This window comes from Microcebus murinus, chromosome 6 (genome assembly GCF_040939455.1).
Source record: "Microcebus murinus isolate Inina chromosome 6, M.murinus_Inina_mat1.0, whole genome shotgun sequence".
NCBI classification, from domain to species: Eukaryota; Metazoa; Chordata; class Mammalia; order Primates; family Cheirogaleidae; genus Microcebus; species Microcebus murinus.
In genome coordinates this window covers 43,840,896-43,867,622 of record NC_134109.1, presented here as the reverse complement: position 1 = coordinate 43,867,622, position 26,727 = coordinate 43,840,896, and the positions used below count along the sequence as shown (strand labels likewise).

At 51.2% G+C, this 26,727-nt stretch overlaps 1 protein-coding gene across 4 annotated transcripts in view; it reads left to right on the top strand.

The window, feature by feature from the left end:
* The window catches only part of SAMD4A (sterile alpha motif domain containing 4A), a 206,984-nt gene extending 180,971 nt beyond the window's left edge, over positions 1-26,013 (top strand). For all 4 annotated transcript variants that reach the window (XM_012757907.2, XM_012757906.2, XM_020285836.2 and 1 more), the window contains 6 exons: positions 2,437-2,522; positions 7,542-7,660; positions 12,219-12,420; positions 13,640-13,766; positions 20,804-20,887; positions 25,804-26,013. In XM_012757907.2, the coding sequence (XP_012613361.2) occupies positions 2,437-2,522; positions 7,542-7,660; positions 12,219-12,420; positions 13,640-13,766; positions 20,804-20,887; positions 25,804-25,832 (647 nt within the window). In that variant the 3' untranslated portion in view covers positions 25,833-26,013. The remainder of the gene's footprint in view (positions 1-2,436; positions 2,523-7,541; positions 7,661-12,218; positions 12,421-13,639; positions 13,767-20,803; positions 20,888-25,803) is intronic.
* Positions 26,014-26,727: the final 714 nt, after the last annotated feature.

Below are 26,727 nucleotides of genomic sequence, written 5' to 3'. Positions count from 1 at the left end.
CAAAATGGCACCCTTCTGGGTGGAGGTGGCACTGTAGGTACTCACCTTGGTGCACACTTGTGCAGTGTACAACCTGCACATCTGTGACAGCCTTGCCTAGAATACTCTATCCCCCACTCCATTCTCTTCACCTGTGTCATGCCTCCTCGTGCTCCAAGTCTCAGCTGAGGCCTCACATGCTCCGGGAAGGCCACCTAATCCCTTCTCACGTGCCCCACAGCCCCTTTGCTTTCATTCCTTGGCCAAGTTCGTACTGGATTATAATTGTCTGTAATCGACTGTATCTCCATTAGTCTGCAGCACTGTCAGACCACTTTTAATAGCCACTGAATACCCTGCATATAACACAGTGCTTATGGGAGGTACCTGATAAGTATTTGGTACACAAATTGAGGGATGGTAGCAGCATCTAAAGTTAGGCCCTACTTACCAAGGACTATCCAAGCGTACCCTGGCCATGCTGTGTGCACATGTGTAGGGCAGGGTGGATTCACAGCCTGGCCCTTTGGGTAAGAGCACCCTTCCACCCGGACGACCCTCTGCCTTCCCTGGGGCTCAGACTCTTGTGTCCACATCCTTGAAAATGCCCACCATTAGAATAATACGTGCTCGATGGGATGTTTCACAAGAAATCTTTATTTAAAAATGGTGAAGGTCAGCACTTTCCCTTTGAGAGGGGAAAACATTTTTTTCCTTTATTGCCCAATATTTCAGACCATTTTAAGAAACCAAGTTTTCACCAATAGAAATGGCCACCTGAGCCTCATAGTTGCAGTAAGAATAATCCTTAATGCACATCCTACGAAACCTTAAATTCATAGAAATTCGGTACAGGAGATGACTCGTAGCTTCCCTTGGAGCTTGATGGCCAAGGTGGGTCTTTGTTCTCCCTCCTCCACCTCCCCACCTCCCCTGCCCACACCCACCCACCCCTCCACTGTGCTGGATCAGAACAGATGTCCCCAGGGGTGAAGCCATAGCCCTGCCAAGCCCACACAGGAAAGCTTCCCAAACGTGTGGACGTCAGCCCCCTTCCTGCGAGACCCACACTCCTCTGCCACTGCCTCTTTATCTTTTAACTACTTTGAAAGGAATTACTAATATAAACCCAATTCATGCTCAACATACACAATTTAAATTAAACAAAATGGTAGAAAGTGAAAAACAGCCCTCCCTCCCCTCAAGCCCCGCCATCTTCCTCCCCAGGGATGGTCACTATAAAGTTTTGGGATGTCCTTTCTGAAACTTTATCATCATATACAAGCACATGAATATCCACTTTTACACACACACACACACACACACAGGCCTCACATTCTTTTCTGCAGCTAGGTATATTTTTTTTAATATTATATATTAATACTTCCAATATTTCTACCAATACAAATAGTACCATCTCATTCTTTTTTAAAGGTTGCATAACTCTTCCACTGTCTGCATAAACTACAATTTATTTAACAGGGTCCCAATTAACAGACATTGAGGCAGTTTCCAAGTTTTTGTTGTGACAAACAGTGCTATACTGAAAATCTATGTGCAGAGGCCAAGGAATAAATGCATTCTGTGACAGATTGTTCATGCAGGGTTAGGGAGAGGGAGGAATCAAGCATGATGCCCAAGTTTCAAGCTTGATCTACTGGAGTGCCGGACGTTTCTGCTCTTCGGTTGACTTCTTTTGTCCACCCATCTCTGCTGTGGCCTTGTAGACACCACCACCAGAGTCAGAGCTTTGTGGCCTCTATAACAAGAGTGGAATGGGCCACACCAACATGGCCATGAGCAGTCCAGGGTGTGTGTGTGTGTGTGTGTCCATCCTCTACCCACAGACCAACTCTGCTCCGTCCTTGGCAGCACACACTTGAGTGTGTGTGTGAGCCTGTGTTTGCATACGTGTGCACGTCACTCTGAGAAAGCGACCCTCCAGTGACCAGACAGCAGGCCTTCTGCTCAGGCGCACACCCACACGCCTCCCCAGCCTAAAAGAGGTGCCAGCCCAGCCCGTTCCTCTAAACACAAACGCCACTCACTGCCTCTCCACCTGGCAAGAGGCGCACGCTCATTCATAGGATCACGGAAGCTGCGCTCTGCCGCGTCGGTGGTCTTTAATGCTTGTGAAGCCTCCTCACACAGAGCCACTTTTACAGAAGAGCTCAGGACACTGCCGCTCGCTGTGTTCTCGCAAAGTGTCTTATTGCAGACGGCTTAATATAGAATGCTATGACTGGAATTAACCCAAGGGGCTTCTCGAGGCAAGGGCTGCCGTGGCATGAGGAGCCTCCTGGCCGTTTTCGTGAACCTCACGTAAAGCTACGGGCACACATACCTCTCAACACGTTGGTCCTGAAAGGAAATCAGACGCAGATCTCAGGGGTTAGCACGGGTGTGCATTTTTCTAACTCCTCTGCTTTTTTTTTTTTTTTTTTTTTTAATTCACAGTGTGCACTCAGCTCTTGGTCTCCAGACCCGATGAGGAAAATATAAGTTCCTATTTACAGCTCATAGACAAGTGTCTAATTCATGAGGTGAGTAGTGACAGGTTTTACCAAACTGTTTTTCTCATTGCTTAGAAATGGTTCTCAGAGTTTCTGTGATGTGATCGCTTTGGTCTCCAACAACTTGTTTTTGAGGGGTGAACAGTCATTAATAGTAGTTTGGGCAGAACTAGGCCATGACAGCTTCAAACCTAAACACAGCTTGGGTGTTACCGTGGCGTCCAAAGATTCGCCCGGACCGAGCGCTCTGCCGTGAGGGTGAACGCCTGACAGGACTTGTGCCGCCAGAAGAATCCCCGGGTGACCGGGCCTGGGGAGCCTAATACCTCGCTCTGGGCGTGCTCAAGTCTTTTTAAATTGCTGTGTCGAACTCTTCTGCCTTTTAGCTCAGGGAAACGGGAGGAAGCGAGCCAGTACACACAAGAAGTAACGCGTGTTTGTGGGTCGATGGCTGTTGTGCCGCATGTATTTTGACTTGTGATTTCTACAGGATTTGTACCTGCCACACGTCCCTGTGAGGGAGGCTCGAGGCAGGGTGGAGGTAGCACAGTCCGCACGTGCAGAGTGAGCCCGATTCCTGGGCACGGCTGGCTAGCCATCTGCCTGGTGGCCCCCCAAGGGACAGGTGGAGAAGAGGGGTTGTGTGTCAGACCCCTGGCTCCTTGGCACACACCCCAAAGGGTAACAGAGACAGGTCTAGGCTGGAGAAACTGGGGACCAGATAAACCTAGGGCAGCGAGGGCTCTTCGTAGGATTCTGACGTGAGAATGAGATGGCAGGGGCCCCACACCTCCTCGCCGTCACCGCATTGGCAGCCAGAACCCAGGGCCGGCGTGGGCTCCGGCGCAGGGGTGCCCCGCTCGCGTCCCCTGCCCTCCCAGCTGCCACACGGGCACTGGGCTGGTGAAGGTCCTGTTCGGTTCTTGGGGTCCCCACCCCCATGGACAGGTGTACAGCCCCCTTCCGGGATTCTACTCCAGCCCCCCCTTCCCCACCCCCTTCAATCCTGCTTTTGCAGTTTCTTCTCTGAGCCAGAGCTCTCTGTCACAGTGTGATCATAGTGACCGGCCTGCCTAGGTTGGGAGCTCATCCAAAGTACTGGATTATTCACGGAAAAAATAATGTTATATTTATTCTATTTAATGGTTTCTCCAGAGCAACCAGGTACTATCTGCCGGTGGCGGACGCCCACTGAAGGGTTTGTGTATTCATTTCAGGAAGGGACAAGGCCTCCTTTGCCCAAGCTCTGACTAACCCTCTTCTGTTTCCAATCCGGACCCCGTATTTGTATTGGCCGGGGAAAAAGCGACAGAAAGAAGAGAAGGCGAGAACACAGGGCAGGATGTTACAACTTGCTCACTCCATAGATACTCACTGAGCTCCCAGGCCCTGTCCCCAGCTGGGTGGCTCAGGTGCGAGAGCGGTGGGTGAGACAGAGGAAAGGGGCCATCACATTCATGACGACAAAGCCTCTGATAGGTCACCCCTGCACACCCTGAAGCACAGAGGACTCAGTCAGGAGGCAGCGGAGCGCGGGGCTGTGTTTTGCTGGGGAGGAGGACGTTTGCAGGGGATTGAGGCAGATGGGTCAAGAGAAAATCTAAGCTTCTGAAAAAGCAAACGGGAACTCTGCTTCCTCTTGCACACCCACTCTCAGCACCGAGGCCTCAGAGACTGGGAGATGAGGTCCCTTCCACCTTGCCTCCCGTGGCTGGACCATGAGATAAACACGATGAGTCCTCCAGCTGCCCCTGCGCAAAGCGCAGCCTGCCTGGTCTGTCCAGCCCGGCAACGCTGCCCTGACGCCTCGCCCTCCCTGGGCACCCAGCTCCAAGTTTCTTTCTTTCCTTTTGCCTCCCTGGGGGCCCTGAGTGATGCGGAGCACAGATGGCACCAGGTGGGGGCTCTTGGGGACAGGATCACAGGCAGGGAGGTGCTCGTGGCACATCCGCTCGCGTAATCCGGTTTCAGGAGGGACGGCCTGCACGATGCTGAAGGGGAAATGTTGGTCAAGGAGTCTTGTTATTTTAATTCAAGAAAGAGGAAAAGTGTCTGAATAGCTTTGCACAGCCTCAGGTGATTCTGTGTGGGCAGAACACGCCCTGCCTGTGGGCCCGTGGAGACAGACACAGCCTCCATCCTGGAGGACAGCTTGCCCGAGCCCAGCAAGACAGGACTCCCCTTCACAGCCTGAATGCGCTGTCCTTCAGCTGGCTGGGAGCGGGGAAGGTGCTGATCAAGCCAGCACACCTGCCTTCCTCCCCAGGGATGAAGGGACCCAGTCTCTAGAGTAATAAAAGAAAGGACAGGGAAGTTCTGAATTTTACATCTAAGACCAGTCACTTCGAGTCCTGGGTTGTAATCCCAGGCCTTTCGCCACTTTGCTGTGTCTTGAGGTGGTTTTAGAAGGATGTGTTCTTGCCCGCTGTGAGCCTGTTAATCCAGCCACATAAACTGTGGGACGCATCGTAGCTGTCTTCCTCCAGACTGACTGCTTGGTCTGGGCCCGATGGGGACAGAGGACTCTGGTAAGTGGAGGCTGGGGGTGTCTGGGCTGTCTCTAGGCATGAAGTCCTCCCTTCTGCGCCAGGCCCCTGTGGAAGCATCTCCCCAGCCCGACCTGGGGCTGCCAGCGGAGGGGGTGCAGTGAGATATCAGGCCTCATGGCCAACAGCAGATCCGTGTAAAGGAGCACTCCTCTGCAGGCACAGGAAGCAGTTTTCAGAAACCACTGCAGTCAGCCGTGACCAAGCTCCAGCGCACTGACTCAACACGCCCCAGCTGAGAACCAGCCACTGCACTCACTAGGGAATACTGAGGGGCTCGCTCCCGTCTGCAACCCTGAACAAAGTGAGCCTGGGGCCCCACGTGAGCAGGCATGGGCTGACCGCTGCATTGGTGTAAACATTTCCATCCAGGATGCCGTTTGCCGCCCTGGGAGATGCCGTGTGTGTAACGACGTCTTGGGAAGCACATCTGTAAAGTGAGCCATTCCCTCCTTTGCCACTTGGAAACTCAGGCCAGTTGCCCTTCAGGTTGGCTCCAGACCAGCTCAGTATTGCAGTTTTGAGACCTTGAAGTCATTTGATTTGTGCTATTGTTGGAGCTGAAGATCATGGTTGAATATCAAATGTGAGGAACACCCACAGGTCACCACCAAACGGCTGGTCTGTGCAACCGGAAAAACCTGGTTAGAGCATCTGTAAGCGGCGGGTATTGAACCATTAGTAAGAGCGAGGCACATCCTAAATATTCTAAGTGCTGTTCATGTGTTATTTCATTCTCACAACATCCCTTTGCGGGAGATATTGTTATCCTCAGTTTTCAGAAGGAACTGAGTCTTGGGTAGAACAACTTGCATGAGGGTAAGCAGAGATTTGAACACTGCACATCTGCATCCAGAACCTTCCTCCAACCCACTGGGCTGGACTCTCCTCGCCAGGTCTTCCTGCAGAGTGCCTGCATGTGTGTCCTCACTCAACGCTGGGCTTCCATTAGCCAGTCAAAAGCAGAATCTGTCCTCACCTCCTTAGTCCAGCAGAGATGTTTGCCTTCTGCCCAGTTTTCAGAGGCATTCGTGTGTACTTGGACAGTCAGGGAGCATCAATAAATGAGCCACAAAACCACCTTCTAGCAGTGAGACTGACCGCCACACGCCTGCAAGGGGGCCGCGCCTCTCTAACGGGGCACACAGCCCTACGGTTGGGTAGCCCTCCTTGATGAATATTCTTAATGGCATCTGGCTAAGGTCACCCGGGAGGAGGGGGATTGCAAGTCATCAGCGATGTTTCCATGGTATGATTAACATGCGTTTGCTTTTGTGCACAGAGCTCTCCTGTGTTTAGGTCCTTAAAGATTAAGCATCATCGGGAGAAAATTAAGCTGTCATTTTTTTCTCTCCATTTAAGGAATCTGTTTCATTTATGGGAACTAGTCATTTAGTCTGTTACTCTAATATTTTATTACTACTTAAAGATTTCATGCCTTATTGACAAAACTCGGGAGTCTTATCTCCATCGTTGTTTCCGCTAATCAATCAAAGCTGACAGGTTCCTGCAGCAACATGTTCTGGGCACTTGGCAGGGGATTCATATACCACGTGGGGTCCTCAACGTCTAGAATGCCATGTGTTGGTGCTCTACCTGCAGCAGAATCGCCCCAGCACTTGCCGCAGACACAAACTCCCCAGGCACCCGACAGAGGTGTTAAATCAGTCTCTGGGCATGTGGGAGGGAATCTGCACTTTAACTGTCTCCTTGGGTGGTTCTAACGTACCGTGAACTAGAGAGTCCCTGCCTTGGGTACCCAAAACCCATGTAAAGTCCTTCTCTCGGCCGCGGTGAGTACAAAGGCTGTGTGCAACAGGACACATAATACAGGCGACAGTGTTACAAGGCAGTAGGCAAAACATCCCCACACACCAATTTTACTATTAATAGAAAAAAACTTGAGAAGGCATCTACCCACTTTCCTAAACTGTAGGCAAGGTTCAAGTCAGGACTGGTGCACTGGGGATTTTGTAGGGCCTGGCCCCCCTCAACTGGAGATTTCTCAGCAAAGCCCTGAAACAGGAGAACGTACTCCATTCTCTGATGCCCTGCAGACCACTCCAGGGTGACCACACACCGCCAAGCAGATTTATTTTTGGAGTGGTTTAGAATTTCCATTGATTATGAAAATACAAGGGGCCCACAAAAGCCAGAGTAGTCAACAATCAATTTTGCAATTCATTGTTGGTTAATAAATAAGAGTCCACAGTGGAGTCAAGAGGAAAGGAAGGTGGGTATGGACCTTCCAGAAATGCAGCCAGAAACAAGGGTTGTCAAAAGCTTGATGCATGTACCCTACCAGGCACCTCCAATGTCAAATAATTTGAATTTCCAGGACAGGCAGCTTCCAAATTAAACTGACTGCTGTTTGGACCACGATTGGAAACAGGTACAGAGAAGGCAACTGCAGAGACTCCGATGTTTTCCCCTATTAATTGCATGTTTCTTCCCCTAATGCCAGGCTGCATCACCCATTTAAAAGTCCTGTTTGTTTTTGCAGGCATTTACAGAGACACAGAAAAAAAGATTGTTGTCATGGAAACAGCAGGTGCAGAAGCTCTTTCGGTCTTTCCCTCGGAAAACCCTTCTAGACATATCAGGATATCGACAGCAAAGAAAGTATGTTGGGATTTCATTCTTTGTAATGCATGGTGGTTCCCCTGGTGCCTCGTTGCCAGCCTCTGTTCCTGAGGCAGGAATATGGTAGGGCATCATTCCTTGTTCGTGAAGATACCCCGTGGCGAGTTCCAAATCACATTCCTTAAACAGGTGGGGTTGGGAAAAGGCTGTGAAAGAGTGTGTTCCCAGAGGAAGAGCTGAATGTAAGCCTTTGTAACTCAATTTACGTTGTCAAAATGATGGCATTAGTCCGGATGGACACGGGAGGGGAGGGGTGGGTGTGATTTAATGAATACCAGCAAAACAACTTGGCGGTTTAACCACAAAAGGGGAATCTGAAAGGACAAAAATGGGTTGTTCCATCAGCACCTTAAGTGATAGTGTAATTTTTTCTCCCTTCTAGCTGCAGACAAGCTAATTATAGTTGCTGGCAGGGTGAAGAGCCCAGTGCTAGTCTATTTTGGTCTGAGCTGCAGTCTCATAGTGGAACAGTACCATTCTTGATTTTTCATAGTACTTCAGCTTCTTGGATGCAGTTAAAAATAAGCCTGGTTGTACTTTAGAACCCATTACCTTAATATGGTTTTAAATTGAAGAATCCAATTGCATATTAAAGGTGAACTGCAGTGAAAATTTGTGGGAGACATTAAGTAGGGGGAAGGGTTGAGTTAAGCCATGAATGATGATAAGGAACTGTTGGGAAATAAGGCAATGATAATGTAAAGATCCTGAAAAATCAACATTCTGGTTTACATTTTAAAACATGAGCAGATAAATAATTTCTACCCTTGTACCTAAAAAGGTTCTGAATTCATTTCATTTCTCAGTGCCTGTGTAGAATCTCTCTGCCTGCATCGTTAACATTTTGGGCATTTACTTGCATAAGCGTGTCTTAAAACATCACTGTTTTGTATTTAAGGTAGATAAGGGCAGTTACAGTTTGTAAAAAGTCTTCATGAAAAATTAATTTTAAAATTGATGAGATCACATTCCAGCATCTGTAATATTTATTAAACATTTATTTAGCACTTATTATGTGCCAACTGGTATCCAAGCACTTTAAAAATATTAATGCATTAAATCCTTACAACAGCCATGTGAGGTAGGGCTGCTGCTGTTAACCCCAATCTCCAGATGAGTTGGTGGCCAGTGGCATCCAAGATTTGGACCAGGGAGGCTGGCTCTAGCTCCATGCTCTTAACCCCCACAGAAGTTAAGCAACTCTCATGGCCTCAGGTTGATGTGTGGAAAAGACCATCAGGCAAAGCAACACACTTCATCATCAGCTCCTTGGCCCCAAGCCCTCTGAGATTGCCAACCCTGGGGGGTTGGCCTAGACCACCTCTGCGCCCTGAGGATTCCTGATAGCCCAGATGAAAGGCACAAGGCCTGCTCCTCAGCCTTCTGCCCCCATCTCAGGCATCTCCCTTCTTCTGGGGCAGAAGACCTCAGACTTTGTTGGTCCCTGAAACCCTGGGCTGGCTGCTGAGTAACCTCCCAGGCCTGAGGCATGTTGAAGACCAGTACTTTCCTACCTGAGATCACCCAATCCAAGTGCCAGCACCCATGTGTAATACCAGCAGCCTTCCCGAATGGACCCAGGAGAAGCGTGGAACCTCTCTGGCCATTGTGTGGCCCATGCTGGGGGTAGGGCCTGTGGAACGGTGGCAGTCTTTGTCCCAGGTCCAGAGCACTTGCAAATGTCATCATCTCTGTCCTCATGTCCCTATGAGGCAATTTCTTCTCCAAGGAAAAGGAGGCAGCTCCAATTGCCTCTTATAACACCAGGGCCTTGGGAGACAAGTTCTAAGAGGAAGAAGGCATTCAGAGGTTGAAGATGAAAGTAGGGCTTCTAAGCTCTTTGCTCCTCTTCAGAAAGTTCCACCCCAGCCTCCATCACCTCTGCTTTGGCATTGGTCCACATTCAAGAGCCCTGCTCAGCGTGGAGCATGGGCCATCAACCTCAGGCTCTGTGGGGTGTTATTAACTAGCTCTTGAATTGGGCTAACCAGGTTGAGTCCTGATGGTGTCTCTTCACTGATTAGATAAGAATGAATTCAGTCACCAATTGTGGATGTTCAATGGGATGTTGCTAAAATGCTAGAAAATACTTTATACTCATAAGTATTTCCTCTGGGATCTTTTTATGCTATTAATTTGCTTTGAAGATCTGTTTCTCTGATAATACAAAGGTAACTGCAGCCCAGCCCCTGCTTGAATTATCACAAATCCCCAATTAATTGGTTCTGATTAATGTTATTTTATCAAAGACTTTTCATGCATTTCAGTATAATGAAATCAGATTTAGAAAGGCAGAGCAAGAGAATGAGAAAGGAAGACTTCACTTTTGGCACTTTGTTCTCTCCCCAGAAAGCATGATGATTTCATTAAGCCTAGCAATCTTAAGTAACCTAAGCGTTCACTCCAGCCGCCAGCACTGGCAACCCTCAGCAAGTCTGGGTTTGCAGAAACCACCGCAGGACATGGTAACAGGGGACCCACTGTCAGGAGAAAGATGGCATAGCCAAATTCTCCCTCTGATCAAGTCCTACTCCCAAAATATTCTGGGCTCTACTCCCCACCTCTATGTCCAAGTCCTAACTCTAGGAGTTCCTACTTCCCTCATTTCTCTAGTGACTAAGTGTCCCATAAGAGAACCCTCTGCCCACATTACATTGCTTAAGAATACAGTCTTGCCTTCCTGGAAGCATAAATCATTTTCAAATCACTCATTGACTCTGTATTTTGCATATGAAATAACTTCTTAAAAATCCAACCAAAAAGGAAAGTGAGGAATTGCTATCCACGCTAAATAAGGAAAAATCTTAGCAAAATACTGAATCATCTACCAGGTGGCCAAAATTCCAGATTCAGAAACAAAAGGACGAGTTTTCATAGTTAAAAAACAAAAAAACACTTGATCCTTGTCGTCTACTGGTCACCTAAGATTGTCCTTCTTCCAGAGGAGGTTTCTCTGATCATGTAGTATCAGTTCTACCCCTCAATTTCTTCTTTCCAGTCAAAAATCTTAGACCTTAATAAAAAAAAAAAAAAAAAAAAGGAGTCAGGGAAGAAAGGATGAGATAAACAAAGAGACCAAGACCATGTCTTCCTCCTCACCATACTTTGATGTGCTTCGGACCAGAACCTAGAACTCTTTCTTCAGGAAGTAGAAAAACACAAGCCCAGAATTCTCTTACCTGCCTCTTCTCTCCCTAGGAGATGTGGGAATCCCAGGAGAAGAAAAACATTTCCTGAGCCCTGTTGCACTGCTGGCTCAAACCCCCTCCCACCCCCACCCCCCCACACACACACACATACATGCACAGCTCTCCCTTTAGCTCAGGAAATGACTGTTTTGCAGGCCCCTTATCACCCTCAACTGGTTAAACTACGTCAGCCCTGCTTCCCGGAGTCTCCTTGCAGGCTTGGTACAAACCTTCCCTGTGTGGCTGGAAAAGCAAGTCTGTTCCATCTTGTGGCCGTCGGAGGTAAAGCATTTCGACTAAAGCTGACTCTTCTTGGAAAGAATGTGCTAGTCCCTGAAACCCTGCTGGCTGCCGTGTCACCTCCCAAACCGGAGGCATGTTGAAGATGACGAGTTCTTGTGCACTGAGGTCACCCAACCCAATGGCAGTGCCAGCGCCCACATGGGACACTAGGGGCCCGTGGCCCCCCTGGGTGGACCCAGGAGAAGCACGGAACCTCTCTGGCCTGTGCGTGTCCCGTGCTGCAGGGAGGGCCTGTGGAGCGGGGGTAGTCCGTGTCCCAGGCCCAGAGCACTTGCAGATGTCATCATCTCTGTCCTCATGTCCCTAGCCCCACAGATGGGGTCAGCTCTCCATTGGGGGAAGCATCGTGATGGCAGAGACTCATTCATTCACTTGTTCATTTACTCACTCAACCTGCATTCCCTGTGCCAGGAGCTGGCTCAGGCGTGGGACATATGGGATTGACAGGACGGACATAGCACTTATGTCCGAGTGGGGCTCGCTCTCCCCAAGTCTGCCACACTGATGCACAATCAGAAACGGACTCCAGTAGAAAGGAAGCAGCACAGGACACAGGGACAGGAGGCAGACCCGGTTCTGATCCTGGCTCCGCACTTCCTTGCTGTGTGGCCTCTTGAAAGGCACACGAGTGCTCAGGACGCACGTCCTCATCTGCAGCACTGTAGGCAGGACGGTTGCAGCGTGGAAGAGGGCAGGGTAGCGTGATAACCTCCGGGCTGGTGTTCCAGCGCGCCCCCTGCTGGCCATGTGGTCTTCGCACCGTTATTAAGGGCATGTTTTACTTGATGTATAGAGCACCTACTTCATAGGGTGCTTGTAAGGATTGAGGAATGATGTCAAAGCCCCAGGATGGTGCCTCTGACATGCGCTCTCAGATGTTAGCTGCTGTTGTAATCGTAGCCTTTCACTGACACAGAGCTCCCGAAGGCCTCCCAACTGTCAAAATGTGAGCAGACCCCAGGGCGGCACCCCACTGGCAACGTGGGGTTGGGGCAGCGCTGGGTGGTGACTGATGGTCTCCTGGTTCTTTCTCTTGGCTCTTGCAGTCGCGGCTTTGGGCAGTCCAACTCCCTCCCCACGGCTGGCTCTGTGGGCGGCGGCATGGGCAGGCGGAACCCACGTCAGTACCAGATCCCTTCCCGGAACGTCCCTTCCGCCCGCCTGGGCCTCTTGGGCACCAGTGGCTTCGTCAGCTCCAACCAGCGCAACACTGCAGCCAATCCCACCATCATGAAACAAGGAAGACAGGTTTGTTCTGCCCTGGGGAGGAAGCAGGCCCAGCAGGCTCACGGCCTGAGGCTTCAGACCTTCCCGCCAGGTGACCCCAAGTTGCTAGAGAGGCCAAAGGGAGCTAAATTGAGGGGCATTTATCCCTGTGCCGCAGCGGGGACCAGCGTTGTTTGTACTTTTTCCCTGGGAGACAGAGCAATGCCAGAGCTGTGCTTAGGATGCCCTGGGGACCCTGCATATGAGAAAGAAATGCAAGGCCTATTTTTTCTTTGTCCTGATCCGTGACCTGCCCAGCAGACCTCACGGCCTCCCAGATCTGGGTTCCAGAGAAGCCCGAGCACTTAAGGAGCTTTCTTTGCCTTTTTATCCATGGCAAATAGCTCCCCTGTCACAGCCCCAACTGTGGGGGAGAATCCACGGGACAGAGGCTGTCAGAGCAACACATTCTCAGCCAGTCACGGCCACCCAGAGCGTCCTGCTGTGCAGCTTGGAGCTGACTCCTCTGGCCCCCCGCCCTGCCCTGGCCTTCTTCCTGCATGCCCCCAGCCTAGAGGGCTCTGCAGGTTGGGTTTGGGATCACAGGGACACAGCAGGGCAGAGGTTGTGGGTTCTCATGAGAAACTAAAGGATGCCAGATGGTCTTAAAAATAGGAAAACAGCTCTGGGCAAGACAGGCGGGATTCACTCCCCAGGGAAGCAGCACAGGGTGTCAGAACGCCCCATTTTCCTGACCATTGCCACCAGCTCAGTTCAAGAGGACGTCACTGCTGGGACACACAAGCTGAGTTGTGCCAGCTCATTGCCAGCTGAGACGTTCTTTCTTCTTTCCCCCTTGCTTTGGAGTAAATTGTAAGAATCTCAAAAAGAAAATCAAATGAGAGCCCTGAAATAGTTTGTGCTCTTCATTGCAAGCATTTATAGAACTCCCCCATTTCCTAGAAAAGTGACAGGAAAAAGCAACAAATGGGATATAAAGAGTTTTGGAGACAGGGAGAGAGGTGCGTCCAGATTAAGCTGTGGCTTAGAGCGAGGCCAACAAGGTGGGCAGAGGACACAGTGACCGGCATCTACAGCCTCCCTCTGTGGACGTGCAGGTGGGAGCTGGCCTGCAGGCCCTGTTCTAGACACGAGCAGAGAGTTCTCTGGGGATATTTGCCTCCTAAGTTCTGGCTGGCGGCTCTGCTCTCCCACCGCAGGGGATCTGAACTAACAAGTTCCTCTTTGCTTTTCTCACTAGAACCTCTGGTTTGCCAACCCCGGGGGCAGCAACAGCATGCCCAGCCGCACCCACAGCTCCGTCCAAAGGACCCGCTCGCTGCCCGTGCACACTTCCCCGCAGAACATGCTGATGTTCCAGCAGCCAGGTAGAGCTCGCACTTCGTCTCCTCACTACGCCTTTGACACGCAGGGGAGGCCAGGACGCCAAAATAGATGCCCCGGTGAACCCAGCCGGAAAGAGCTTAGCCTCGACTGTCACCATGCATTCTTTTGAGCTTATAGAAGCCTTTCCTTTTTTAAACTGTGCCTTGCCAGCATGAATAGCGGCAGCTTGGCTGGGAGCCAGCGCGTGGAGCCCCAGAGTCGGTTGCAATCTGATGGGGATATTTTTGATACTAGTCATATTTCTAGATTGATCATACCAGAGATATCACCAGAGGGCTTTTCGGTGGGGAGGGGGTTCATATGTTGTACGTTCACGAGTACGTGTAGAGAGAGAAAGAATGAGACAAAGAAAGAAAACTTGACCTTGTGAATGCTAAGAAAACGTCCCCCCGGTTGGGGCTTGCCTTGCAAAGTGATGATTGTTGGACCAGCTGAACGTCTTTCTTTGACTTGGTTAAAGAGCGGCTTGGTACACTTCAAGTCCTTGTCAGCTTCCACCATGCCTCCTAAAGCAGAAGAGTTGGAATTGTGTACAGCTCTCAAATACCTGAACCCCTTCCCTGTGCAGGCTGTGGCCTCGCAGACTCCAGGAGTACGACAAAGCTACACAGCAATTACTCCCCGTCTGGGTGCGTGCCCCAGGGCAGGCAAGCCAAAGGCATTTGAACCTGTAGGAAGACACCCACCCTAGACAGTAGAAACGCTCTGCACAGTAAGTCCCCTGCAGGGGTTTAAGGAAGGAAAGCGTCACTGTGGCCTGGAGTGGGCAAGGAAGCTTCTTGGAATTGGAGCTGAGCTTCAGGGGAAAAGGGTGCAGAGGTGGAAAGAGGGAGGGAGGGGTTGTAGGCAGCAGGAACCCAGGGAGCAGGGCTGCACAGGCACAGAGTGCCACAGTGGGTCCCAGAAGCCGTGGCTGGGCTGAAGGAGCAGAGGAGACCAAGGGAGCTGCAAAGATTGCGGCCCATGATGGAGGACTTGGAACCCACAGCCAAGGAGCTGGGACTGTGGCCAAGCTCAGCGGGGAGTCTACAGGAGGTTTTGAGCAAGGGTCAGGGAGGAAGAGGATGCTGAAGGAGAGGACTCACCAAGGGAAAGGACGTCAGGAAAGGAAGTAACATCCGAAGGGTCCAGATGCCCAAAACTCTTACTCGCTCACTTTTGTTTCAAAGTTCCTTTTCTCCACACTTCGATGCTTGTAGCTGTTTTTCTTCCCAGAAAGAACTATCCTATAAAATTTAGGGGTTGTAAAGTCCTTCTCCCTTGGTCATTTCATCCCGTCCACTGTTTTCTTGCTATCAACCATTCCAAATAAAAGGGAATACGGATGAGATCAGAAGATACACAAGGAGATTGTTCACCCTTCAATGTTTTCTCACTCTGACCTCAATCCCTGGACTGCAGCCCAGCCGTCTTACAGTGTCACAGGAGCCCTAACAGAGGACTGCTCTCCTTCAATCCCAGTACACGTGGGGCCTTCTTCATTTTTTCTAACCTATTTTTTCCTTTCTGGGGTCCTTTTCCCAGTTCTTAGTCTTCCTGTTTGTTTTTGCTGTATCTTCCCCAAGTTTTCCCCCATCTTAGTTGAGAAATCCAGGCCCAGAGAGTCCAGTTTCTAAGAACTGGACCATCCCCGAGTGCTTTGCACCTGTTGATATGATCCTCAGTATACACCTTTGTTTCCCCTCTACTTATTGTTTTCCAGCAGTGCCAAGTTGCTGGCTCATGCTCAGGGCAACTATGAACCTAAGATCGTTTTCACTTTCTTCCTATGAAGCCTCTTGTACCCTTGGTTAAAGAATCAAATAATACAGAAGAGCTTGTAAGGAAAAGTGACTGTCCCTCTCCCCTACCCTTTCTTGCCCACAGTCCCATGTTCCATGGGCAACCACTTACAACAGTTTTCAGTTTTCCTGCAAAGTCATTACCTGCAAGTCTGCAAATGATATGCTTTGCCTGCTGGACTTAAAACTCTGAAAAAAAAAAAAAAAATCAAAAGCCCAAGTGTTTCAATCTCTTGCCCAACCAATACAAACCCACCTCCAGCAAGGCCATGATGAACCATAGCATTTCTAAGAACAGCCAAAGTGTGGAGGAAAGGCTGCTTCAGATTTCCTGATTGCAAAGAAACTGGTGAGCACTCGACGAGAGCCACTTCTACGCCCGGCCCAGCAGCAAGCCCCTGTAAGGGCACAGGGTGGCTGTTCCTGAGCCTTCGCTCAGGGCTGCAAGTGCCTCCCCTGCCCTTGCTGAGCAAGTGCTGGTTGTCAAGACTACATGTCACTGTGAGAACCTTCCCTGCTTCCCAGCCTCCTGCGCGGGGACAGCACTTCTAACCTCCTAGCCAGGTCCAGATGAAGGTTCGTCCTAGAGTTGGGGTGTCCTCCATACATGGGCCCCTCTATACAAAGCCACACTCAGTGCTTAGCTACAGAGACTTCTAGGAGCTTGTGGCCAGGCGTTGGGACTATAAATATCGTGATCAGGACCGCAAAAGTCAGGAAGGCAGAAAGTGGCTTTCATCTTTACACAAAGGGGAGTAATAGTGAATGCAAAATGAAATAGAGATGTGTAACCAACCCCAAAGTAAATACTCAGAAAATAGCCTCACAAACAATGTAGTGTTTTCCTCCTGGCCATTAGATGTCTTCAAAGAATGCACTTTAAGCTGCTTGGGCAAATGGTGAAGACTACTATGCGTTCTAAGGATGCTTTCATTCTTTAAACTTAAAATAATTCTGTTAAGATGATACACGACTTTAAACGTCCCCAAAGACCTGGAACTAGAACCAGCCAAGTTGCATATCAGCCTGCTCGGGTTTCCAAGAGGCTTCCCTCTTTGCTGGATCTACATGATACACGGACCCCTTAGAGACCCTGTCAGGGGTGGTTTTAGATGTTTCCCAGGACCAGCCAGGAAAGCCACTGGCCTCTGGGATGAGTAAGCAGCACTAAGCTGGTCCTCCTGAAGTGCGCGGGACAAGGTGAGAGAGACTCACCAGGAAGGTGACCCGAGCTCCATACAAGTGTGGCACGTGGCGAGCTAGAATGGTCACGTTCCTCGCAGAGGCAGGGTGTTTTCCCAACTAGAAAATTCGTTTGGAAATTGCTTGGAGCGTGAGCCTTTATTTTGGAAACAGCTCTGTTCCTGCTGACCCAGGCTCCGGTGCCCGTGGGATCCCATCGGAGAGGATCTTGGAGTGGCTCTGGCACCACTGGGAGGCCTTGGGGGTTCTTCACCACCCGGAGGGCGCGCTGCGCAGCAAGGGAGTGTCGTCCACCCCTCGCGCCGTATCACGTGGAAGCTGCCCTCAGTACTGGGACATCTGGATGCGAAAGGGACGTGGTGGTGCCTGCCGGGGCAGCCTCGCACGGCGTGACTCACCCGTCCACCATAGCACACTTCCCGTGTGCACCAGCTCGTGGCTGGGATTCGTACACCTTAGAGTGCCGCATACCTGGGAGCACAGTGCCCTGGCCGTCATCGTTCATTTCCCCCAGTGTGAGACTCAGAGTCCTTCCCGAGAACTGCCTTTAGGAAGAGTCGGGAGAGGGAGCATGTCATCGATGCACTGGGTCCACTCAGGGAGTGGAAAGGGCTGCCATGCAGAGGCAGAAACCAGAACAGAGACACTTAAAGTACTACATAAACATTTCCTCTTTTTTTTTTTTTTTTTTTTTTTTTTGAGACAGGGTCTCGCTGTTACCCAGGCTAGAGTGCAGTGGCGCCATCACATAGCTCACTGCAACCTCAAACTTCTGGGTCCAAGGCATCCTCCCCTACCTTAGCCTCCCAAGTAGCTGGGACTACAATGCCCAGCTGATTTTTGAAAAAATGTTTTGTAGACATGGGGGTCTTGCTATGTTGACCAGGCTGGTATCAAACTCCTGGCCTCAAGCAATCTTCCCACCTTGGCCTCCCAAAGTGCTGGGATTACAGGTGTGAGCCACCACGCCTGTTCCCTCCCCGTCTTATAATAAAGCAAACAGCCCTGCTCTGGACTGGCAGACAACGCATAGGGAGGTTGGCTCTGTTTCCCTGCCCACACCAGTTCTTCTTTTTTTTACCACCCTTCCCCTTTCTTCTTGGCCCTCGTCTTCCCTTGTCTCATCACAGCAGTCCCTGTCCCACTTCTGTCCCCTTTCCCCCTCCTAGGCAGCCTGTCTTCCCTGCTCTCCTTCCCGCAACCCCACTGCTCACTTAACCAGGCACAAAACCTTTGTAGTTATTCAGCATAGTAGCCTCGGCTGTTGTTGGCAAAGTAGGGTTCTAAAGGCTTTTCCTAGAAGGCTCTGGCCTGTTTCTTATTCTAATGTTCTAAAGAAACTGGCCCCTTACCCTCAGCGCCTTGGAGAAAGAGCTTCACAATGGCACCGTAGGTGTCACACATGTGAGACTCAGCAGGGTGGACCATTTCCGCCAAGGACAAGCCGTGTGGGTTGCTCAGTTGGATGCTACTGCCAGCATCTCAGCAGGGATGGGTTGCTGCTCGCTTCTGGAATCTTCTTGACTCTGGTATGGAGCACTAGACTACTCTGTACATGTGGGACGTCTGAAGAGATACAATTAAAAAGTATCCAGTCAGCCTAGACCCTGGGGATCTCAGAAGTTGGGCTCCTCACTAAATCCTGGGGTGGAGAAACGGTAAGGAAGAGAATTCCTGGCACTCAGAGATGTCACCTGAGCTGCGGAAATAGGGCAACAGCAGAGAAGGCTCCGTTTAAGAGGGGTCTTTCTCTCTCGCCTTACTGAGGACTCACAGCCGCGTCTCCTGCTCTGTGACCGCTGGGGGCCCAGGATAAATGAGATGTAGCAAGAGTTGGCCTCCCGGTTAACGTGGGCCTCCCGGGCAGGAGCTGCCTGAACGCCCCTCTGGGGCTCCGGGTGAGAGCTCTGCCCGCCAAGCCCCACGTAGCTGAGGGTTTCTAGCCTGCGATGGAAGCTGTTTTCTGCCCAGCTAGTCTCCCTCTGTCTTGTGTGTGTGGCAAGAGTCCATGGATCTGTTTTTATCAAATACACAATTAAAAAGTCACACTATTAGGAAACTCTGCAGTGTGAACATATGGGCTTCTCCCGAGACTTAGAATTTTTCAGAGCCGCTCGGAGTGGTGTGGGTCACGGCTCCCCAGCGCTGCAGAAGAGCAGGGGAGGAGAAGCCAGCGCCCCTGCTTCCCACCTAAAAGAGCAGCCACGAAGGTTTGGGGATTCTGGAGCGGAGAGCCCTGCATTTCTCAGCCCCCTTTTTGGAACACGCAATCCCAGGCTTGGAAAATGGCATTTTGCTGCGTGTTGGCAAGAAATCTTGCAGCTGAAACACTTCTCTCCAAATGTCGAGCATCTTTATTTATCCAAATCTCTCCACAGTGTTTGTTTAAAGGGGAGCGCTGGAGAGTAAACTAAATCTTACAATGAGCATATGGATGGCTATAATTGCTGAGGTTTGTTTTTTTTCATATTTGCTAACTCACTATATATAAAATTGTGTTTCTATTTTATAGATTTCACACCCTAAAGACTGCTAATTTTTGCATGCATATGATTTTCACATGAATGGATGAAAATACTAAAATCTCTTCCCTCTGGGATTGTCTGATTGCCCCGACCCTACTCTAAGAGAGCAACTAGTGGGGGCCCAGGGAGAGACTGTGCCATTCTCTCTGCTCCCCACTTCCCTGGGAGCTCGATCAGCCTCCGCCCACGCGTGAATTGGCACGGTTGTCTTCCAAACCCGTCGATGCTGGGACTCGTGTCAGGAAGAACACTCTGCTCCCCGGTGCCTTCCATACTGATCCATTACTAACCTTCTCTTTGAGATTTTTTAATAACGGAAGGGACATCAGCCTCTGAACTAGCTGGTAATGGGGAACAAATTGCAACAAAGATCTTGATGGACAGCTAACCGAGGAAAAGCATTACTTTGGTTTAGCCATTGGTTTTAACTTCCTATCCCACCAAGCCATCTATCTCATCTTTGTGTCTCTTTCTCTCTCTGCACCCACGTTCCCCTGGGGTAGGGATGTGTGAGAGCAGGGAAATGACTTGAAGTTTGGGCCACAGGATGCTTTTCCCACTTGACAGGTAGGAGAGCAGGGAACAGCTCCCAGATCACACAGGAAGGCAGTGGCAATGTTGAGGCTTCCCCATCCCCCAGGACACACCCCACTGCCAACACCCCTGCACAGCATCTCACAGTTCTTAGCTGTCAGAGTCTCCGCGTCTCACTCTGTAGACACGTAGGCGGCGTGCAGGAGGCCAGGGCCAGTATCGGAAAAGGTGCTCCCCATGCTGTGAGTTTCCTCCCTCCCTCCCTCCCTCGCAATGAGGCAAAAATGTGCCAGGCGCGTGTGACATAGCAGAGCTACGTCCTGCTGTAACAAAGTGACATTCAGCTGGGGGTTGGAGGGAGAAAATAAATACGCAGTATGTCAGATGTTGGTGGAAGCTCTGAAGAAAAATAAAGCAGGAGAAAAGGGTGGGGGGAGTGAGGTACTGTGCACACACAATGGACTCAGAGTCCTTTCTGAGGCGGCAGGAGAGCCAGAAATGTGAAGGCAGGGAGAGAGTGGGCCACCAGAACCTTTCTGGGGACCCGAATTCCAGGCTGGAGGGGGAGCAGCAGTGCAAAGGCCCTGGGGTAGAGGGGGCCTGGGAAGGGAGAAAGGAAAGGCAGAGCTGTACGAGGGCAGGGAGGTAACTGGGGGCCAGACCACGTGGGCCTTGTGCGCCATGGCAGGAGGTTGGCTTTCCCTCAGACAGGAGGCCGCTGGAGGGTTGTGAGGAGGGAGAGACTATGACTGACCAGCTATTTTTAGTCACTGGTTTTGTTCCCGCCACACATGTGCACATGGACTCTGTGTCAACCAGCCCTAGAGGTCGTCTAACCCTGACTGTAATGTTCCCTGACAGTCCCAGGGAGGCACACCAGACCCTCACCCTGGCAGGTGGAGCCTGGTGGCACCATGTGTACTTTTCCTTGTCCTTGGAGTCCCTGTCACCAACATAACCCTATACCCCCTGCAGAATTCCAGCTTCCTGTGACTGAACCTGACATCAACAACAGGCTGGAGTCCTTGTGCCTCAGTATGACCGAACACGCCCTGGGAGGTGAGTGTGTCCTTCCTGCATGTCCTTGTTACCGTGCACCTGGAGAAGTGCTGGCCATCTGCTGTCTACACTCTGGCAGCAGCTCAGGAGAATGGGAAAGGGACAAGGAGGAGGAGGCAGGGGACAGAGAGTGTGGCCTTGAGACGCTGTTGGACCCTCATCCGGCCATACCATGCCGAGCAGCCCACAGTGCCCTACTCCTTCTTTCTGGGAGGCGAGTCAGAGACCCAGAGCCCAAAGCCATCCCTCTGGCCCCAGAAGCTCCACCCCTCAGCACACGTTGGAATCACACCACCGCAGTCGTCCCAGCCAAATGCCAGAGGCTGGGGGAGCAGGCACACAAGATGTAGCTTTCAGTGGGAATATCCCACATGGTATTGGATGCTTTCCTTCTCGGCACTGGATCCCCTAGCCTGGTCCAAGCACATCCCAACTTGCTCTAAAAATAGAATTTTTGAAACAAAAACCCCTGCTTGTTTTTCTGTCTCCCAGTTGCAAACAGCTTCTGTGACGCCCCAAGAAGGCTGAGGTGTCCTTTTGCCGTGTGACAGGGACAGGTCGAGTTGGATGTGCCAGCACATCCGCAGGCAAGCCAGGAACGGGGGCTGCAGCCCACGAGCAGCTGTGCTGCCCCCGACTGTTTGCTCTGAGGCCCTGCCCGGTCACGACAGCCTGGGAGGCCCTCAACTCCCTCCCGGCACTAAATGGGCACCTTTCTCTGGGCCTGGATGTTTGCGGACCTTTGGCAGGCCGAGGAGAGGCGATGCCTGCCCCTTCCTGCCAGCTTCCTGGGAGGCTCTGAGTCACGGAGGCCCAGAGAGGCCTCTCCTGTGAGCCTTCCCAGCGTGGATGCACTTCACCACCCGCAGAAGGGCCATCCTCACACCTAGGGCCGAGGTGTGCGCCATCTGGCAGTGTTGAGGGAAAAGCTGCCACCAGCCACCACTCCAGGAAGCTTTGTCCTCCAGACTGGGGGTTTTTAGATTTTTAGTCTCTGCAAACACGATCTCATCCTGAAACCAAACATGAAACAGATAAATGCTCTGCATGGAGCTGAGTGGAGGGCTGGGGCTACATGCACTTGACCTCAGGGCTAGGAGGGGGGATGAAGGCCTCCCAGGGCGTCAGGCCAAACAGGTAGTGGGAAGGCAAAGCCCATTCTGTGACTTCCTCCGGGGCTCTAGAGAACCCCACTTGCAAACCACTGCTCTCTCCCTCCTTAGCCATTCAGACCCTAGACGCTCTTCAGCATCACTGGGCCTTCCCTAGTACCTCTGGCAGGAGGTGGCCCATGTCATCTTCTCCACCTTACGGAGATTGGGTCAGCAGCCCCCTGATGAGTGACGAGCCCCCAAACGTCCATCACCAGATGAATATGGATCCACAAAATGTGGTACAGCCAAAAAGCAGGACAGCATTCAGCCTTAAAAGGCAAAGAAGTACCAGTGCGTGCCTTGACAACGCCATGCTAAGTGAAACAGCCCAGATGCAAAAGACCGCATAGTGCAGGGCTCCATTCGTGTGATATGTCCAGAATAGGCTAATCTACAGGGACAGAAAGCAGATTAGTGGTTGCCAGGGGCTGAAGGGAGGTGGGAAGGGAGGTGGGCTGAAGGTAGAGTGATGGCTAATAGGTACCAGATCTCTTTGAGGGATGATGAAATGTTCTGGAATTAGACAGTGGTGATGGTTGCACAACTTTGTGGATATACTAAAAACCACTGAATTGTATACTTTCAAAGGGCCATATTTATGATGTGCAAATATATCAGTTTAAAAAATTTTTAAGTAGTAATGAGGGGCTTCAAGGGGCCAGAGTTAGGGTGGCAGCCCCAGTGAGTCCCCTAGCTGGCATCTGCCAGAGCTCGGCCACCGAGAGGGATCCCCCAGCCTGGGCTGCCAGCCGCGCTCGGCCCACTGCAGGGCACCCGTGAGCTCTCCTGTCTCAGAGCTGGGTGGGGGGCGAGGCTCAGTCCTTCCTGCTCTGGAGAGTCCCGCAAAAACTGACCTTCCCCCCGGGGCTTGATCTATCTCAGATAATAGGCATTTTGGAAACTCTTACAAACTGCTAAGTACCAGCATTATCATCATTAGTAGCAAGAATGCCAAACGCTCTTTATTAACAGAAGGTTTTCGTTCAAAAGACTTCTTTTTTTAGTCCATTCTTCTATTTTTACAGAAAACCTCTCTGAACTGATGGTTTTTTGCTAATGTTTTCATCTTGTTAATCTCCTAAGCCTTTTTATTGCTGTGTTTTTCCTCAATAATCCCCTCTGGTGGGAAGCCTTGTAAGCAGTTTCCTGAGCAGAGAATGCAAATTAAGTTCAGGGTGGCGTACATGGGCACAGTGGCATTGCGCCCTCCCGCTAAGACAGCACCTCTGCTGGCCCACCCCTTCCAGGTGCCAGATGCCACTGAATTAAGTCATTTTACAGGAAGACGCGTGACTAGGGAGGAGAGGAAAGCACAGTCAGACAGGTTCCTCCGCTTGCGACTCAGGAATGGAGGAGGAGGGGTCCGAGCTCTTGGGACACTGCGTCCCAGGATGACATTCTAGCATGACGGGCCCCTGGGGACCCATCCTTTGTGCCGACATCTCTGCTGTTTCCATAACTGCTGCCCTCCTGATGCCAAATCTGAGACACTTTTCTCTTTGGCTTTCCCTTCCCTCTCCCCGCCCCTCAGCAGAAGCCATGAGGACCCTAGCTGGTGGGTCACTTCTGCCTCTGGCTTTGCAGGTCTCGCCTACAGCCATCAAGCCCTGTTGCGCCTGCTCCTGTTTAGTGGCCCCGAGTGTTCAGGAAGACACAAGGCCCAGCCTACCGTTCTCTTCCTCCTGCAGAGGGGCTCCGTGGGCAGGAACACCCACGGCCGCAAACGCCAGGCTCCTGCCAGCAGAGTGGAGTCTGCAGTGACTCACACCAGCCAGAGCAACACACAGTCCGTCCTCTCACCTTCCGGGGTTCACTCTGTGGACGCTGCCCTCACTATTCCTTCTCTCCGTACCCTTTTCTTGGGGACTCACCCCACTGCTAGCTGACATGGACTTTGCACAAACTCTACACTTTCTCAAGAGGCTGTGCTGACATGTATTGGAAATTTGTTGTAATAACCATAAAACCTATGACAGTTGCATGCGAATGATGCCCCTCTGGGGGTGCCCAGTACACACACAGCTTACACAACCATAAATGTCAAATCTGGACTTACCTATTTGACATTTCCCCACAGGAACACACCTGTGGAGAATGAGGTGTGGGGTTGGAATTCAGTGAAAATGCAGCTCTGGGTTGGGTTAGTCGAGATTTTCATGTTTCCAGCTCCCTGCTTTTACAGCTATAAAGTTTCGGCACGAATGAGTGGGCCAGTAGCACCAGCAGGAGTGCGTACTGCACTTCCACAGGTGAGGGAGGGACCTCTGCAAACATCCTCCCAAGAGGGACTCCCGCAAACACCCATGTGTGAGGACACACGTACACAACACCCCCATTTTCCCATCTGCAGTTGCCACCGTAGAGCCCCCACTCAGAAGGCTCAGGTTGACACCCGCAGAGGTGAAGAGAGGTCATTGATTAGAAGTTCTCATCTGTGGGCAGCTAGGATTGATGACCTAACACCACAGACACTCTCAGGGACCACAGCTTCCTTTCTTTAAAATCTCCCTGAAAATCACACAGAACTTAATACACACACACACACAGGTAAAACTGGAAATAAGATTAGTGGATTGTATCAACGTCAGTATCTTAATTGTGATATCATGCTGTAGTTTTGCAAAATGTTACCATTGGGGGAAACCTGGCAAAGTTGATCTATCTCAGATAATAGGCATTTGGAAGCTCCTATCAAACTGCTAAGCACTAGCATTATCATCATTAGTAGCAAGAATGCCAAACGTTCTTTATCAAAGGCAAGTACCCCATGCAGGGTGTCTCTAGACTATTTCCTACAACTGCCTGTGAACCTACAAATAAAGAGGCGGTTCTCCCTCGAGGCCCAAGTGGGAGGGTTGCCAGCCAGGACCCCGGCAGTGGGCTCAGCGCTCCTCCGTGGCACTCGGGAGGAACGCCAGTTTTCCACTGAATCTTTCCCTCCCTGAGTCCTGCCTAGTACAGAGAGATGCTCCATCTGGTAGCCCAGGTTTTGAGATACTGGGACTTAGACTGCAGTACTCTCCCACTCCCACACGTCTACCGCTGATATCGTTCAGATTCTTAAGACAGAATCTGGATCAGTGAGGGTCAGATTCCTCCATCCCCCTGGTCTGCTCAGCTGTGGCCAGGGTCACAGCCACCTTGTCCCCAGTCTTTCATCTGGGACTTGGAGATGCTGCCAAGAAAGGGACGTGAGGCAGATAGATCCACCTGGGTAGCTGGTGCAGCCCCCGCCTGGCTCTGTAGCCCCAAGTCCTCTCCTCCCCTCCCCTCCCTGCTCCATCAATGACTGCTGTCACACAGGCTCTCCCCACCCTCGTCCTCTTCCTTGCCTGGCACATTCTTTCTTCTCCTACCAGCACCAGCAACAAAACTCAATGTTGGCTCCCTGTGAAACTGCCATCAGCTTCCAAGGCCAACTTAAACATTCCTTCCTCTATGTTCCTGCTGTCCTGGTACATTCTCCATTATAACAACTATCGCTCACAGCAGCATTGTGGTTTCCATGTCTGCGTCCAGCCTAGACTGTGAGTACCTGGAAGGCAAGGAGCAGGTCTGTGTGTGTGGTTCTCGGACTCAGTATGGCTCCTGGCAAGAATAGCTGCTCCCCAGATATCGAGGGGCTGGGTACGTGAATGAACAAATGCAGCCCTGATCTCTCCCCAGAGACGGGGAGGCCGCCGTGCACGGCGTTGGTGCACGTGGGCATGGACGGACTTGTCTTACTCACCCAAGGCCACTGTGTGCTGCTTTCTCTCCCAGATGGGGTGGACCGGACCTCCACAATCTAGAAGCTGAAGATGAGAGTGACCGCGCTGGCCGTGAAATCGACTGCTGCGGGTCCAGTGTCACCATCTTCAGGGTTGCACAGAATCCTTCAAGATGCTTTGCAGCCGCTTTTCCCCTGGTCCCTCTCCCATTTTGATTTTGTGAGAGCGTAGGTCATCCTTGTAAACGTATCAGTAGACCTGGGATTGGTTCTTTTGTCATTTGTTTCTGTCATGGGATGGTTTGGTGTGTGGGGTGGGGAGGGGTCTCTGGGGACACTCGGGACTGGGAGGGGGTGGAAGGAACGCAGGTGGCTCCCTGGATGGAAGGGGAGAGTAAGTACGGCCCGAGCGAGATAGGAGACACACCGGAGGGAGGCGAGAGCCTTTTCAGAGAGCCGGGCTGCACAGCGCACCCAACCCTAACCCGAGGGCGGCGCGGGACGTGCTTGCCAAGCAAGACGCGGCTCAGCCCTTATGCCCGAGCCGGTCCCGGTTGGATCTCCCCGAGGCCTCGCTTGAAAAACAGCCACAGGAGAGGGCCCCATGGCAACGGGGGCGAAAAGAAGGAAATTCCCTCCAACAAAACTTCAGATAAACTTTGATTTGTGTATTGTTTACATGACAATTTTAAAGGGTACATAATGTGTAAAGAGTTTGGGTAGAACTTCTCTACATACTACGGTTTTTGTAAAGGATTTGTTGTTACGGATTCATTTTTTTTTTCCTCTATTTTTATAATAGCAGCAGGGATGTGTTTTCAAACGGCTGCCAAGCTCTGCTTCTTGGGAAGGTGGATGCAGTCACGTAGGCCTGAGTGGCTCGTCTTTCGCCAGTAGGTGGGAAGCGCATGTGGGCGGACACAGGGGACACAGACGTGGCCAGAACGAGCGTGGCATTGGGTGAGGGCACAAGGATG